The sequence below is a fragment of the Carya illinoinensis genome, chromosome 1 (genome assembly GCF_018687715.1).
Source record: "Carya illinoinensis cultivar Pawnee chromosome 1, C.illinoinensisPawnee_v1, whole genome shotgun sequence".
Lineage (NCBI taxonomy): Eukaryota > Viridiplantae > Streptophyta > Magnoliopsida > Fagales > Juglandaceae > Carya > Carya illinoinensis.
Window position 1 is genome coordinate 45,494,996 of NC_056752.1, and position 16,196 is coordinate 45,511,191.

A 16,196-nucleotide genomic window follows, 5' to 3' on the forward strand; every position below is an offset into this window, starting at 1 on the left:
AAAGTGTTCACAAACTATGCTTACGTGTGTGGCACTATTTATACATGTTTATATAATAACAATGATTAGCCACTAATGAGAGTAAACTAGTCTTCTTTTAAGTTAGATCTCGCTATATTTGTTCAACTTTGTACATATTTGTTTTCTTGATTAAATAATCACACCAAACTCTCTTATAGTCTTGATTAAAGTTCTAAATATCTAACTCTTAAATTACTAAATTCATTTCAATTCAAAATCTTTTTATATGTGGGATTCACAATATTTTTCAACTCAACACTTTTTTATACGTGAGATCTATAACTTTTTTCAACTTTCTTAAATACATTTAAACTCATTTTAATGATTAAACATATCTAAACTAATTTTAAGTAGGCCTTACAAAACTCACCGATCTACCATTTTAACCTACTACTATTTATAAATAATTCAACTCATCTCAAACATCCAAATGGGCTAAATGGATTCATTTTGAGAAATCGATCAAGCAATATGGCATCTTTATTTTATTTCACAATCTTTGGCTCTATGTTACTTTTTTTTATTGGCCTCATTAAAAGTTAGGTCACTGTTGGGTAGGTTTAATTGTGTGATAATAATTTGTTTTATTTCAAATTGTCATGCAGTTGACCCGTCTATGTACCGACTCTCACACCCCTTTTTTGTTATTTAGAACCAAATATCGTCTATTATTTATTTCAGTATCTACAGATCGATATGATCCGATTCCAATGGTCGCACTCAGAATAACCAAAAGGGTTGGAAAAAGCAATAATGCATGTTTAAATTAATAAAAGCAAACATCAAGCTTACGCCAGAAAATATATATTCTATTTGCATATAGATAACTGTTCTTTGTCTGATCTACAAGCAAGCATGCCAAGCAGCTTAATTGGTCCTTCTCATCTTTAATAAATTACTAGTGTTATTTTAAAATTACTTCAATGTTATTTATTTATTTTCTTGATAATAGCATTATTTATTAGTTTATTGGGTAAAATGTGGTCCTCAGTGATCGATCTATTATTCGGCCTTCCCTTGATTTTAAAATATTAAAAATAAGGTCAATTTATCTCACTCTTTAAAATTTAAAATAAGAGTAATAGTATATACAGTCACTTTTACATACTCTCTATACATTCTATTGATGTGATTAAATGTGATTAATTGTATTAATTTTTTTAATACATAACCAATCACATTATTAAAATGTATAAAAAAATACGTAAAAATGACTGCATATAAAATTTTTTATAAACATTACTTATCACAATACCCAAAATTGCAAGAGGTAATTCCCAAGTAAATTAATGCTTTTAATTAACTACTGTTTTCTTTGCTTTACTTTGCTTGCTTTCTACGTATTGCCATTTCCCCCATATTCTATGTTAAAAAGTGTTTCCAGATTCCTGTATGCTATAAGCTTGTTTTTAGCATAAACACATGCATGATGTCTGCATAATTCTATATGTTAATTTCTGACTTTGTTTCTTGAATTAATGCTCTGCACAGTAGTAGTTCCTGCTGCCTCCAGCCTGCATTAATCCTGCACGTGACACTCCTCCAAAGCGTTCGATGTTTCGTTTGCGTTTTTTATGTTCAATCTCAGCTTACAGCAATTTATGAATGCCTACCTACCATCGGTGAAAAAATAAAAACAAAAATTATTAGCGCGGCCCATTTCTGACATTTCAGTACTTGAAAGATCATTATTATTCAAAGCAACAGTTGGCAGACCAAACTTGCTAGGACCCATTAATATACGAGAAAACACTATAAATTTAGATGCAACAAAAATGATTCTTAATAAAGGAAAGGAAGATATTCAACGGGGCAAATTAATTCTACACCATACATGCATGCTCAATTGAATGGTCACAGATATATATGTATATATATTTTGCCAAAATACAAAAATATGGTCAAATATTCTTCATGTAGCATTCTTTTTTTTTTCCCCCCCTTTAAATCATGGTCTGAAAGGTCAAAAAATTGAGGGAACTAAGGGGTTCATTTTATAATATAATTCCATGATGCATAAAATCGCTGTCACGTTGTTTTTGGATTAACGCTGAAGAATTAAATTAATGGCGTGAAGAAATGATTGGTGTCCAGGATTAATAATGAATCCTAGCTAGAAGATTAATTAGGTTATCTACTCGTTTATAATCTCCGCTCAATGATGTCAAGAGCGTAGATTTGAAGGTGAACACAGATTCAAATTAAGTGCCGCGTTTCTTCTCTCTCTTTAATTAGTCTATATTATAAGTTGTGTTGCATGCCAGTTAATTTCAAATGGGACATAATTTTCCAGTTGGAGGGACCAGGCGGTGGTTCATCTTCAGAAACTTTGTCTGTCAAGTAACAACCAGAGGCCCATTGATTTAATATTGGCGAAAAGTCGTTGTTGCTGGACAGATTGGGGGAATTCTAGAGCCAGGACACCTCAAATCCAGACCAGTTCAGAGAAAAAGCAAACTCTAGAAACTCCAAGACCAAACATTTAACGTCAACCTAAATATGCAAAACATACAGCGCTTGTCGTCTCTGACTATTCGCGATAAATCTAGATCCTAGAGGGTTTGCTATTTGCTGCGTTAAACTCCAGCCAGTCTCTTAACTAGAGAAAATAAAAAATAAAAAATAAAATATTGCATAAGGTTGAGTTTCAAAGTTTGCAGTCTTATGAGAGTTCCAAAGTAGAACGAAAGAGCAGCCATGAAAATATAAATAATATCCCAAGTGCGGTATTTCCGTATATCTGATAACCGGAGACAACAGTAGGTTAAAAAAGAAAACGTGATTTGGATGCCTGATTTCATTTCAATCGTGTTTGAGTGCAGACTCCAGAGTGGTTCAATGAACGAGCTACAGAGGGACTACATAGGCAGGTAGTTGAGGTCCTGAGGAGGTTCCCAGGAGTCCTTTAACTGCAAGGAGCTGGGCTTAGTACAGCTCGTTTTATACTAGAGTGGGGCTTGAGTCGTAATGGCCTGCTAAGATTGGGCCGAGTCTGGCTTGTGTCCCAAATACATCGACAACTGATTGCTGCCTTACCCAATACCCTAATATCTTTAGGACTGAATTGACTATTCTCAAACGAAAAGAGGAGTCCAAAACTTTTGCCAATTAAAGCCCACAAAATATGTAAACTCGAGAGATTTTATGAATGCACGTAATCTCTTACGCAAAAAACATGCCGCTATGTCACTATCGAATGAGTTTGTTCCGTATGTATCTTTGTGTCAATTGATATTATTAATTAGTTTGTTAACAAGTTTATTGATGACCTGCAGCTGGGGTTGATAGGGTCAAATGCGCGTCAAAAACTCTTTAAGATCTTAAGACAAAAGCACAACCCACCCCCACCTTCACGTATACGACACTGACAAACAAAACATGCTATATATTATGCGCGGGAATTCGTAAGCATCAACCTCTCTGGCCTCTTTTTCCTCTCGTCTTCTTTTATCTAACGTATCTTTGAAGACCTTGTTATGATCCTTTTCCCACCTCTTTCCTAAATAAAAGTCTCTACAAGCACATGCAATCATACTCATATACAATGATTCCATTTGAATGAATTGACATACATGCACAGGAGTTTTGATATGTTGTTCAGGGTTCCCTCCTAGGTCCAGAAATGAACATAACTTAACCATTGATTTGAAATGAAAAAGCGCCCACCTCAATATCCAATTAAGTAAGGGGCTGGGAAAATGGCTAATTTTCATACTAGATTTGTACGTCTTCTTAATTTTTCTTCTCTCCTTGTCGCCAAAGTAAGGGGTACGTAGGCCTAGCCGCGCTACCATCCAATTACCTAATAAACAAACAAAATACATCACATTAAATTTTCCATAGATTTCTTCATAACGATAATAACAGTTGTTTCTCACAGTGAACTTGCCTCCACTCTCTAATTGATTCCCCCCCATCTTTCTTCTTGTCATTTATTTGGTTGCTCTCTGTAATGAACCGAATCTCCATGTGGCTGGTCTTTGCCCATACGTAAGCTCTGTCTCAAGGAAAACAAGCTACCAACTCCCACTTAGTCCAACCTTTTGACAAATCCCCTCCTAGCCGGTCACATTTCATCCAAATACACGATCATTTTCTCAAGATAATATATATATTATTCACAACGCTAATCCAATGTAGTCTTAAATTGTAAGCTACAAGCTTGAAAGGGACTTTAGATACAAGCATTTTATATTATCTTCCTATATTCACGTCACTTTAATTGATTCTTTTGTTTTCTTGCTCTTTCTTCTCTTTTGTGCCTAGGAAAAAGTAGCGAAGGAAAGGGAACTATCATGAGTTGTTAGGGGAAGTTCAACTTCCAACACACCCCCATATTGGCTGTACTTTTGCAAGGCAAATGCATGCAGGATCACGCTGGAAGAGGAGCAAGTGACACCTAAAGCAAATTAACCCAACACTTTAGTCGCAAACTTGTAAGCCAACTATTACCATATTTCTAAACCACTAACAATGCTAGTCCACACCAACTCTTCCTCGTAATTTGCAGTTCCTGCAAACCACAGAAGTTCCTCCTCAGATTGACCCAGCAGCATATGCATGATGGGCACACTACAATTTAAACTTTGAGATAAGTGAAGATTTTACGCTTCCCTAACTAAGATTCAAACACAAACAAGCTGCTTCCTTCTGCCATATGTGTACGCTTTGACATTAAAACTCCAAATTGCATAGCAGTTTGCCTACTAAATTGACTTTTAATTTGGGGGAGATGGGGAGGGAGATTAGAGAGTCAAACGTGCTTTTGATCCACTTCTTCATGCCATATTGCATGCCCAGATTCAAATGCTTGAACGCGGTCCCCAAGTAAAATCCAACCAAAGTTTGATGCATTCCCACTGGGAAGGGCGTCGATCCAAGTATGAATGTAACGTGTCCTTTCTTCCACCTGTTACATTACAGTGGCTTTTGATACCTGAGCTAGAAAATATTTGAAAAAAGATCAGATGTAGCAGTGGCAAGTTCGCATTATCTTAGGAGCAGCAAACGTAGAATTTCGAAGAAAAACCAAAAGCAATTAATACTTGATCCAGAGATTTGAGCTAAAAATTGTCCTTTACCTGAGAGGGAAAAAGAAAACAAAAACTTACCTTTGTCTCTCTCTCAAACTTGTCCGTCCGATCCAACATGAAATTCAATTCAGAAATTGTATCATTTTAATCAACTATGTTTATATTCAAAATCGGAATTAATTAATTTTTGGACTGACCTGATTCTCACCCTTCGCATTTATTATTATTTATTTAGATTACTGTAAAAAACATAAAATTTGAAACAGCTTTCACAAAAACGTAGAAAAAGTTTTTAAAAAGATTTTGTTCAAATAATTATTTAAATCTACCAAGCCAGTTTAATAAACAAAAATAAGAACACATCTGAATAACTTTTGTCTAAATAATGTATTATTTTTTTCTAACCATTTTTATGAAGTTCAATAATATATCTCTCAAATTAAAGCCAGTCATGAATTAATTTTTATTTTCTTTCTCTAACTTCTCTCCAAAAAAACCAAGCGCTCGATCTGCTTAACGGAGGGGGAGCTTCAGCTCCTCCCTCATCTCCTTTTCATTCCCTTTTCTTTCTAAGCTTTCTTTTGTTTTTCTTTATTTTTTTTTTAAGTTGAGGATGACGTAACATCGATCTATAGCTCTCCAGGGATCAGGAAAAACACGCCCCACACCACCAGATGTCCAAGGCGCCGATCTATTAGATGGACGAAGAAGTTTGAGTTTGCCAAAATGGGCGGCGCATGAGCTACATGTATCTGTCCAGGGAGGTTTTCTGCTGCCACCCGTGGTTGTTTGGGGTACAGGGTGACCGGCGTTTCAGATTTGCTGCTTGCCATTTTTCCAAGGCACTGCACGCACCCATACAACCTCGATTTTTTGTTTTGTTTTGTGATTTCTTTAAGTTTTTCTTGTATTTTTCATGTATTTTCAGTTTTCTTTGTTTTAGATTGTATTAGGAAAAAATAAAATTTCAAAAAAATTAAAAAATAAAAAATATTATCTCTAGTACTAGAGTTCTGTAGAGTTTGTGATCCACTTCATATGAGTGAAAGTTTTGTGTAATATCTTAGACGATAATCTAAAATAAAAACCTATTTCTCATATGGTTAGTCTAGAGGTGCATGACATGGCCCTTCTAGCCATAAAAGAATTTGTATGTTGAGGAATTAAAAAAAGTTAAAATTTAACTTATATTTCTCAAATAAGAAGTTATGATTATCGGTTATATAAATGAATAGAATAACGTTTCCCTCTTAAAAAAAAAATCTCAAAATTGGTAAAATTCTACTGATAATTAGACATGAAATATTGGTTGGTTTAAAGAAAAAAGAAGGTCCGACTACCCGTACCAGCAAATATTCAACGAGGGAAATTGCAGATGGCTTTTTACTTTTTGAAATCTGTCAAATATCTTGAAAGTAATAATAACAATATTGAGAGTAGCAGAGGTAATATTGTACTTTGAAAGGGAAGGGAGTTTCACCGTCGGACCGGACGGACCACTTTCAAATCCCTTTTGAAGCAAATCATTTCCTTCATTCATTCACCACTTCTCATTCAGTCCTCCCAACTCCCTAAGTGTGCGGCTCTCAGTCAGAACCCTTTTGCTGTCATTGTTTAACCATACAAGCCAACCCATCTTCTTCTTCTGTGTCTCGATTTCGCACGCCCATTTTCTTCTCCACGCCTACTCAAATGCGCCGCACGCGAGCTATCTTCACCTTCACTTTTCTACAGCACGCGAGTGTAGTGTACCGATATATGATTACAACAGATCTGGCTTTTATGGTTTGAATTCTGCGCTTCTACGTTTCGTTTCGTTTTGTTTTTTAATCCTGGGGTTGAAGGGAGCAATGGTTGCGGAGCCTTGGATTGTAAAGATAGGTAGTCAGGTAAGCTCCAATATCAGACACAAGCTCCTTCTTGAACCTTCAAAGAGGAAGAGCCCCAAAAACAACAATGTCCCAAAGCAAACCATAGGCATCCTTTCCTTCGAGGTAGCCACCGTTATGTCAAAGACCGTTCTTCTCCACAAATCCCTGACCGATTCCGAGATCTCCAAGCTTAAGACCAAGGTCTTGAAATCCGAAGGAGTGTTGAACCTGGTGTCCTCCGACGAGGTCCACCTTCTGGAGCTCGCTCAGTCGGAGAAGCTCGACGACTTGAACCGAGTCTCCAGCGTGGTGTCTAGGCTGGGCAAGAAATGCATCGAGCCGGCCTTGCAAGGGTTCGAGCACGTGTATGGGGACGTCGTGAGTGGGGTTATTGATGTGAGGGAATTGGGGTTTTTGGTGAAGGATATGGAGGGAATGGTGAGGAAGATGGAGAGGCTTGTGAATGCGACGGCGAACCTGTACACTGAAATGGAGGTGTTGAATGAGCTGGAGCAGGCGACGAAGAAGTTCCAGCACAATCAGCACAAGGAGAGTAAGAGGGCTTTCGAGCAGAAACTGATATGGCAGGGGCAGGACGTGAGGCATCTCAAGGAGATTTCTCTTTGGAACCAGACGTACGATAAGGTTGTGGAGCTCTTGGCCAGGACGGTGTGCACAATATACTCTAGGATTTGTATCGTCTTTGGGGACCCTGCAATGAAAACGAAGACCAGCCAAAGTGGGCTTGATATGCATCGTCGTCTCCAGACGGGTTCGGGCGCGGAGCCATTGAAACGGGTTCTCAGTAGGAGTAGTGAGAGCCATTCGGTGGAGAAAAAGGTGACAAGCTACAAGTCTCAATTTGATTCTCGGAGGGGTGAGGTAGCACTGTTTCGACCTGAAGAGTTTAGTTTCCCGTGTGGAACGAGCCCCGGGAGGCTTTTCATGGATTGCCTTAGCTTAAGCAGTTCGGTTTCCAAGTTTGATGATGACGATGATGACGGTGATCGAGACGACCGGATTAGCCGAGTTTCAAGAGTTTGTATCTCTGGCAATGCTGGTTTGAAAAGAGAGCTCGTGAATTACTCTAATCATGTTAATCGATCCCAAACTGGTGTTCCATTTAGTGGGGATCAACAAGAATACAAGTCTGGTGTGATGCAAAGTGGTCCCAAGAGCCGGTTGACGGTCTATGCTCCTTCCACCACCGTAGGAGGCTCTGCTTTAGCCTTGCATTATGCAAATGTCATAATTATCATAGAGAAGTTGCTTCGCTACCCTCATCTTGTGGGCGAGGAAGCTAGGGATGAGTTGTATCAGATGTTACCTACGAGCTTAAGAATGTCTCTGAGGTCTAATCTCAAGTCCTATGTCAAGAATCTGGCAATATATGACGCTCCTCTTGCCCATGATTGGAAGGACAATCTTGATGGCATTCTAAAGTGGCTTGCGCCACTTGCACATAATATGATCAGGTGGCAAAGTGAGCGAAATTTTGAGCAACACCAAATTGTTACGCGGACAAATGTTCTGTTGCTTCAGACACTCTATTTTGCCGATAGGGAAAAGACAGAGGCAGCAGTATGTGAGCTTCTAGTTGGGTTGAATTACATATGTCGCTACGAGCATCAGCAAAATGCGTTACTAGACTGTGCCAGCAGTTTTGATTTTGAGGATTGCATGGAATGGCAATTGCAATGTGGAGCTACTTACCTTCATTGACCAAATTGGATATCATGAATCTATAATTGGGTGGTAGAGCATTTTTCTTAGTTCCTGATACAACAATGAACTCACAGATGATAGTTCAACAGGATGTGAGTATCTGATCTTCGTACACTGAAGACTTTTTATTGTTGAAGACTGATTTACTAATGTATCATGTTGCAAGGTACAAGAAGTTTGAATTCTGAAGTACATAATTCCAATTATTTATGCAAAAGTATCGTTTTCTTTAGTCGTTAGATTTGTATATATGTTTGTATACATGAGTCAGTGGTTTTTCCTTTTCAAAATGCCAGTATTGCTTGCAATTTTTACTTCTTATGCATGGAGTCATATCATTTATTATATAATGGTTGGAGTCATATCATTTATTATATAATGGTTATGTACATGTTCACTTCGGCACATGACTTGTGTGAAATCCCGTATGGTGCGTGCCTCTTTTACGAATGATGACATCTTGAAATCATCTTGGAACCCTTGCATCCTTACTGGTGTTAAAACTTGTAGCTAAAACTATTTCTTTCACTGGATTTTGAAGTTATGTATTGAATAGTTATTCGCTCTGTAGAAAACTTGCCCTCAGCGTACCAATCGAATTGTGTGGTTACTATGCCGCTATTGTAAGTGTCAATTTTTATCCCCTCCTAAGGAGATATCAGTCCACCAGTGCTTTGATACAAGATTGAATAAATTCTCTTCAACTTTTAGTATAAGTAACAGAAATTATACTTGAAAGCTCTTTTATCATCTTGGAACTCGGGTGTCCTGAATTTACTTATCTAATTGATACATCTCTTTAGTATGGTTGGTTCCTCTAATCCTCTTGTATTGACATCTTCTGATCCTCTTAATATTAAGCAAATCTTCCTTTATATCTGGTTGTTTATGAAATAAATAAATGAACGTGTTTACTAGGACCTGGAATAGTTTTCTACTACATACATTATAAAAGTTTTATATGAAAAGGGCGAGTATGTTCTCCAATGCTCTTATCCCAAGCTAAACATTCATATATTTTTATGATTTCATATTGAAAGATGTTTTTATCAGGATACCATCCTTAGGCCTCATTTGGATAGTCATATGAGATGAGATGATCTGTAAATAGTAGTGAAATAATTTGTAAATAATATTGAAATGGTTTGAGTTAAGATGTTTTATGGGATTTTGAAAAATAAAAAAGAAAAAGTTGAATAAAAATATTGTTATAATATAATTTTTTAGTATAATTTTTGTTATGAGATTTGAAAAAGTTGAATTGTTTTTTATTTGAAAGTTTGATAAAGTTGTAATGGATTAGGTAATGACTAGATAAAAAAGTTGAAATTGAAAAGTGTTTGCGTTTATGGTGTTTGGATGTTGAGATGAGATGATATAAGAACATCTTGCAATCCAAATGGGTAGGAGAACAAATGCGTTTTGCGAAAGGTTAATTTTCCTTTTCCAATTTTACAACACGGAGACTTAATATAATTTTTTTTTAGCATGAGTAGGATGGATATATATTGAACAATGTGCATATATATCCTTTAGGGTTTGAGAAGAAGTGTTATGTACCATTGTTCGAGTAACCGCCTGAAATCTGGTACTTTTTAGCCTTGGCTGAGTTACATATTGTGATATGACCTCTAGTCTCTGCTTGTCCTGGCATTGCGTTTCTAGTGTAAATGCCGTTGACACTGGGATCCGGATCCTCTCCAATGTATAGGGCATTACAGGTGATTCGATTTCATTAATCTTGATTGATATTTTGAAATAAACAACCAGCATTTTGACCACATCAGCAAAATTCTTTCTAACCAAAACATTGCAGAGCGGATCCACTCGCCACAGCTTCTTTCCTCCACCATCTCCTGCGTGGCTTGACCTCCATCATCTCTTGTTGTTGTCGCTAATAAGCAATGCAGAGCCCACTCGCTGTCCCCATTTGGTGAACAATAGCCAACGATTACATGATCATCTGAGAAGTCAAAATTCATATGAAAGTACTGCATGCCATCTGACCTGTAAAGAATGATATGCGAATTCAAGTTAGTTAATCTTCTTCTCTCTTTTTTTTAGAAACCCTCATAAATTGTTAGATACATTTTATATGCGTGTTACTTTTGATCTCATATCAATTGTGTATGAGTTTTTAAGAGGCTCATAGCAAGCTCTCCTATGGTTCTGGTTGTAGTGCATAGCAAAATGGGTTCTTTTGCTTTTTAATTTTTGCTTAAATTTTTAATAGACGTTTTCCTTTATAAAATGCTGACAGCAAAATTGAGTCAAAATCATTTGATGGTAGTGTAATAAACAGGCAGAGGATGAAGGAGCTGTGGTTTTGACCGTGGAGCCAAGTTTCAGCCTAAAAGATAATCAATGAATTTGGTTGGTCCAACAAGGAAAGCATGTGCCAACACGTGGCATTAAGCTGGTAGAAGAGGGCATTGAGTCATTGACTATGATAATACAATAGCCTTCAATTTTGTGGTTGGATGTCATTAATTTTTGTGGGGATTTCTGACACACTGAAAGTTAGCCCCCGAGTTCTCAGTTGTATAAATTATAATATAGCCTCATTTTACTGGAAACTAGATATTCTGCAGTTTTTCTTTTCTTAAACAGAGCAGAGGCAATCGTGTTTAGCAAATTATGTATTTTTTATTTATTTTTTTCTTTTTCGGATGGGATAGCGAGTAATGTTTCGTATAGTTTCAAAATAGACAAACCTAGCTCAATTTTTTTAAGGGTATTGATATATAAAACGACTTAAAATCTGCTACATTATTAGTGTGATCAGTATTCCTCTGAATAATAAAATCTATTTCATTGGTCTATATCTCTTGGTTTAGATAAACAGCTTTAACCTCATAAGATCTTAGTTATTTGATTGGGCCTAGAAACCTGGCCGGGCTTGAAATTTGAATGGGCTTCGAAACACAATTGACGCAGCCACCAGCTAGACCCGAAAGGAACCGATGCCGTACATTTTCTTTTCCTTCGTTTTCCTTGGCAAAAAAAAAACGGAGCGTCGGGTATGTAAAACCTCTGCGGCCGCTCTCTGAACTCGGCTCGTCACCCGCGGCCCGTCAGTTTTATCAAAATTCTTACACAAAATCTGAAACCTTGGAAGCAGAAACGAACGCCGACTCTGTGAATCCTTCTAGGAATGAGTTCCAGAAGGTTCTGCTGCGAATCCTTTTATCGCTACATTCATCTTTCTTTTACACATCTAACATTTTAACGCAATGTGACGCAATTAACCTCATATTCAATTGATTTTATTTCAAATTCTCTGTAGTTTTGCTTTATTTTCTTGATTATGAAGATCTGAATTTCAAACAAACTCGGTTGATTGTTTTCTTTTTAGTTTTTCTGTTTTTGCTTAATTCAGGTCTATCTTATTGAGTTTCTCGTAGATGTGGGTTATTGAAATCTTAATTTTGGTTTTGATTTTGAGTAGAGGTGTAGGGATCGGGGGGAGTGAATTTACTTAGACTTGAGGTTGTCGAGAACCAATGCTCTTTGATGCAACATTATCCGTAAATTATAAACGCGGTCACTCGCGTATTGTTGAATTCAGATTTTCGTTCCTTGATTAGTATGAATCTAGAATTGCATTAGTTTGGCTGAACGCGATCAACCATTTAGGGAAAATTGCAAGCACGACACAGGAGAATAGACAAAAGAAACAACACAACCTGGAAGAGAGGGAAGGGAAAGGGAGGGGTGGGGGGTGGGGAGTCGGGACTGATTATTATTGATGTGATGGTTGGGAATCTCTTGACAACAGGTGTCAAGCTATTATAGCTTTTTTATTATTCCTCTGCGATTATTTTTAAACATGTACGTGAAAGCATGTAAATGTGAGTCTGCCTGGAGTGTAAAATTATCAAAAAGTTTTATTAGAAAGCAGGAGATGCATTAAGTGGGTTTCTTTGTTAAAACTTTCTCACTAACATTTCTCTTGTGGGAGCAAGACTCCGTTCTATGAAATGTTGGACGGTAAAAACCCTACGGTAATTCAAAAGCTATCTGTATATCGATATGCATTTGAAATTGGTATCTTCCCGGTACTGCTTTTTCCTTGTTTTGCAGAAGTCTCTGTTAAGTGTATGTAAACAGAAAGATAACCATCATAATGTATGGTATAATTTTTTGTTCATAATTATGTCTTAATTTCTTTCTGTACAGGGAGCACCGTGCTTCCAGAGCATCTCTATTTGATGGTTTTGATGGCCTTGAGGAAGGTGGTCTTAGGGTGTCCTCATCACACTCCCATGGAACTAATGATCATGACAATGAGAATGCTGTAGATAGTCTGCAAGATAGGGTTATATTTCTTAAGAAAGTAAGTTCGGTATAGGAAAAAGGATGACCAGTGTTGGTGAGTTCTCTGGCAATGAGTTTCATGTGATGAATAGAGTCTCCAAAACTGTCATCTATAATCCTAGCAATCCCAATATATCCAGTAGCATGCATACGTATAAAAAAACATATATATCCAGTAGCATGCATAAATGTTTTACAGTGCTCATTCATTGGATAAATTCCTTGTGGTTTATATATTCTTTAGGGCAATATTGTTGGGGACTACCATGGAAGCAAATATTTGTTTTAAGAGTTGCCCTGAAAGCATGCTCATCGTTTTGAACAACATTATGTACAGGCACAGTTTTCTATATGCCATGTCACCTGGCTCATGCTTGTGTAGTACTCTCCAAAAGATAAATTCATCAAACCTTCTTTTGTCACTATGTAGGATTACATATTTGTGCACCTTTATGCAGATTACTGCATGCTTTCTTACTTGTATCTGAAACTGCCATTATTTCTGCTGTACAGAACTGCGATGGTGTATTAATGAGTTAGTTGATCAGAGAAAGGATTAGAGTCTCTCTTTTTAGATGTAATTTCCTTACAAAATAACTTCTTATTGATATATTACCTACCAACAGTTAACAGGGGATATACATGAGGAGGTGGAGAGTCATAATCGCCTGCTTGACCGAATGGTAAGTGTGTTACTGACACCCCATACGAGTGAAAGTTGTTTCATCTATGTTGTAAACCAGTTCTATTTAAAATCAGGGTAACGACATGGATTCATCAAGGGGCATAATGTCAGGAACCATGGATCGGTTCAAAATGGTACATGGACAAGATCTACTCTACCACCTTGCTTGTCTTTTGTTTTATTTTATTTACAGAGCTGTCATAATGGTTGACTAAGGTGATATCATTGCTGTTTAGGTATTTGAGAAGAAATCAAACAGGAGAACATGTACTCTTGTTGCATGCTTCGTGGTTTCCTTCTTAGTTATATTTTATCTCATGAGGTAAATAATTGTAATGTGGTAATTAGTGTCATTTGCAAATTGTATGCCGTACAAAAGGGACGAGTATATCAATTATTATTTAAATTTATTTGAAAGTTGTAAACTCAATGGTCTACCTCCGTGGAGATGCTCATACTATGTAACTATGGTATTTATACTCACTCACCTATTCTATGGTATGCTATCTTCTTAACTGTATGTTTCTTGCAACAGAAATATTTGGACTTTTTTGATAGACTGAAATCGTCTCTCCTATGGTTTATATACTCAATTGCCAATTATATGGAGTTCTGATGTATTTATGTTTAACTCTGGGAGTCTAATAATTTCTTAAATTATAAACTTACAATTCTTTTTTAATCTTCGATACAATAATTCCTACTTACTGCAGTACTAGTTATAGGCTTTCCTTAACAATCTGGACTGAAAAATTTTCCAAACTCGAATTTGATCATCATGAAACTAGTTTTCTTTTTGGGGCGCGCTTGAATTTCAAGTTTTACATGCCACTGTCTGTCATGCTTGTTATCTGGAAGAAGTTGCATGCTGTTTTTTTGGCTTCATTAGCAGCATCCTCTGATGTTTCCATGCTTGCCGTGTCAAGGCATCAGTGAGAAGCATGAATGCCATTTTAGGGCTTCATTAGTAGCCATCCTTGATAATTCCGTGCATGCTGACGTTGTGTTATGAAGATAGTCACACTCATGAAGAGCTTGATACTTATTCTTTGATCAACTGTAATATAGGTTTTGTGGTATCAATTTTCTTGCATAATAATTAGACATCGAGATGAAACTTGACTCTTGAGTATTTTGAACAACTCTGTCTGTTTGATGCTGATTGGCCTATTTCTTTGCAGGGTCCTCAGATATTTCATGCTTGGTTGAAGTCTATTGTTAAGAATCCATTTTGCTCCTTGGTCGATGGATGCTGTGAAGTACAAAACATGTGCATCACCGTGTATTAATCCTTTCTTTCTTCTGACAAGAAACTGATATGGGATCGAGTCGTGGTTTCTCTGCTGTTCTGCCACAAGATTGACAGAGGTTCTATGTTAGCTCCAATGGCCAGTGGCTGAAGGTATAGGCAGCCTGCCTCCCGCTGATTGGGTTTTGAAGCTGTGCGTCGAATCTAAAGACAATATATATTTTTTTAAATAGAATTTATTGTGTTTCTAATTAGGGACTGAAATCAGGCCAATAAGCAAACTGAGGATTTCCCATAGCTTCTTCCCCCAATATTTCTTCATAAATTGATTAGATTATCTAAGGATCTGACTTCAACAGCCCAGATATTGTGGACCTAACCCTGGTTCTATGCATTCGAATTCCAACACAGGCCATTTCAAAATTTAGAAGTTTAGATATCGAGCTGAAGTGAATTTACCGTAACCCAACAGACCAACCACTGAGCCACGTGTGGCTTGAAATCTCCGTTGGATCCTCCCAACCCGTCTCTTGGCATTCTCCCCTATTTGTAGTCGCCATCCTCATTTCTTATGCACACTGCCAATACAAACCCTAACCAATTCAACTCTGCCACAATCGCCTGTGTTCACATCCATCTTTTATCTTGGATCCTTAACCTTCAGTTATTTCCCATACGAAGGTCAAAGGCCACACCACTGACACACTAGGCATTATTATATTGGTGCATGTTGGCCCAAGCGGTATGCTATAGCGGCATTTGCATTTTGTTTCAGTGAGAGAAGAAACGTTGAATCCCACCTTCCCTGCGAAATTCCTCTGGCCAATTACAGAAAGAAAGGGTCTTTATCAGTCAGTTGTTCTAGTACTGGTTGGGCATCCAACTAGATTGGGGTTGGGGATCACGCTTTTGCTTCACCGGAATTATCTCCGTCTGTATAGCCTATATACCCAATGCATGCCCGAGAGGTTGAAATTGGAAACAAGGTGATAGGTATTACAAACCAATGGGCAATATGTTCCCCTACTGATGGAGCCTGAATTTGATTCTTGTTGGATCTCAAACGCGTAACCCCAAGATTGATTTCGGGCTCAACCAACTCTAGGCCCAAAACTCACTCTTTCTATTTATTTATTGTTATTTTTATTTTTTTATTTTTTGTGCCTGCAGAATTGGGTTATAGATCTGTTTTAATCTCATTCGGTCGGTATAACAAAAGTTGCGTAGAGTCTTACGAATTTAATGAAATTGCAGGGTTTCCAACCCCTTGCATGCAGGTACTTAATTTGTAGGAA

The 16,196-nt window shown here is 37.2% G+C and overlaps 2 protein-coding genes across 7 annotated transcripts; both read left to right on the forward strand.

Moving 5' to 3' along the window:
• Positions 1-6,497: 6,497 nt before the first annotated feature.
• LOC122277270 (protein PSK SIMULATOR 1-like) lies at positions 6,498-11,410 on the forward strand. Of its 5 annotated transcripts, XM_043087233.1 has the most exons (4): positions 6,498-8,816; positions 10,187-10,371; positions 10,467-10,683; positions 10,941-11,410. In XM_043087233.1, the coding sequence occupies exon 1, from the start codon at positions 6,905-6,907 to the stop codon at positions 8,645-8,647; it is 1,743 nt and encodes a 580-aa protein (XP_042943167.1). In that variant the 5' UTR covers positions 6,498-6,904; the 3' UTR covers positions 8,648-8,816; positions 10,187-10,371; positions 10,467-10,683; positions 10,941-11,410. The 5 variants fall into 5 exon arrangements, with proteins under 5 accessions (XP_042943167.1, XP_042943159.1, XP_042943149.1 ...); XM_043087225.1 differs by having other exon boundaries at positions 10,187-10,683; positions 10,911-11,410; XM_043087215.1 differs by having other exon boundaries at positions 10,187-10,683.
• LOC122277297 (bet1-like SNARE 1-2) lies at positions 10,546-15,243 on the forward strand. Of its 2 annotated transcripts, none has more exons than XM_043087251.1 (6): positions 10,546-10,683; positions 12,830-12,986; positions 13,594-13,650; positions 13,727-13,786; positions 13,889-13,974; positions 14,834-15,243. In XM_043087251.1, exons 1-6 carry the CDS (start codon positions 10,667-10,669, stop codon positions 14,859-14,861), a joined length of 405 nt encoding a protein of 134 aa, XP_042943185.1. In that variant the 5' UTR covers positions 10,546-10,666; the 3' UTR covers positions 14,862-15,243. The 2 variants fall into 2 exon arrangements, with proteins under 2 accessions (XP_042943185.1, XP_042943193.1); XM_043087259.1 differs by lacking the exon at positions 10,546-10,683 and adding an exon at positions 11,603-11,818.
• Positions 15,244-16,196: the final 953 nt, after the last annotated feature.

What these genes read in the sequence shown, in the direction of transcription:
- LOC122277270 (XM_043087225.1), top strand. Translation starts at nt 6,905, where the DNA reads ATGGTTGCGGAGCCTTGGATTGTAAAGATAGGTAGTCAGGTAAGCTCC.
- LOC122277297 (XM_043087251.1), top strand. An exon ending in GGGTTATATTTCTTAAGAAA is followed by an intron (nt 12,987 to 13,593) that starts GTAAGTTCGGTA and finishes ACCTACCAACAG; the next exon opens with TTAACAGGGGATATACATGA. An exon ending in GTTATATTTTATCTCATGAG is followed by an intron (nt 13,975 to 14,833) that starts GTAAATAATTGT and finishes ATTTCTTTGCAG; the next exon opens with GGTCCTCAGATATTTCATGC.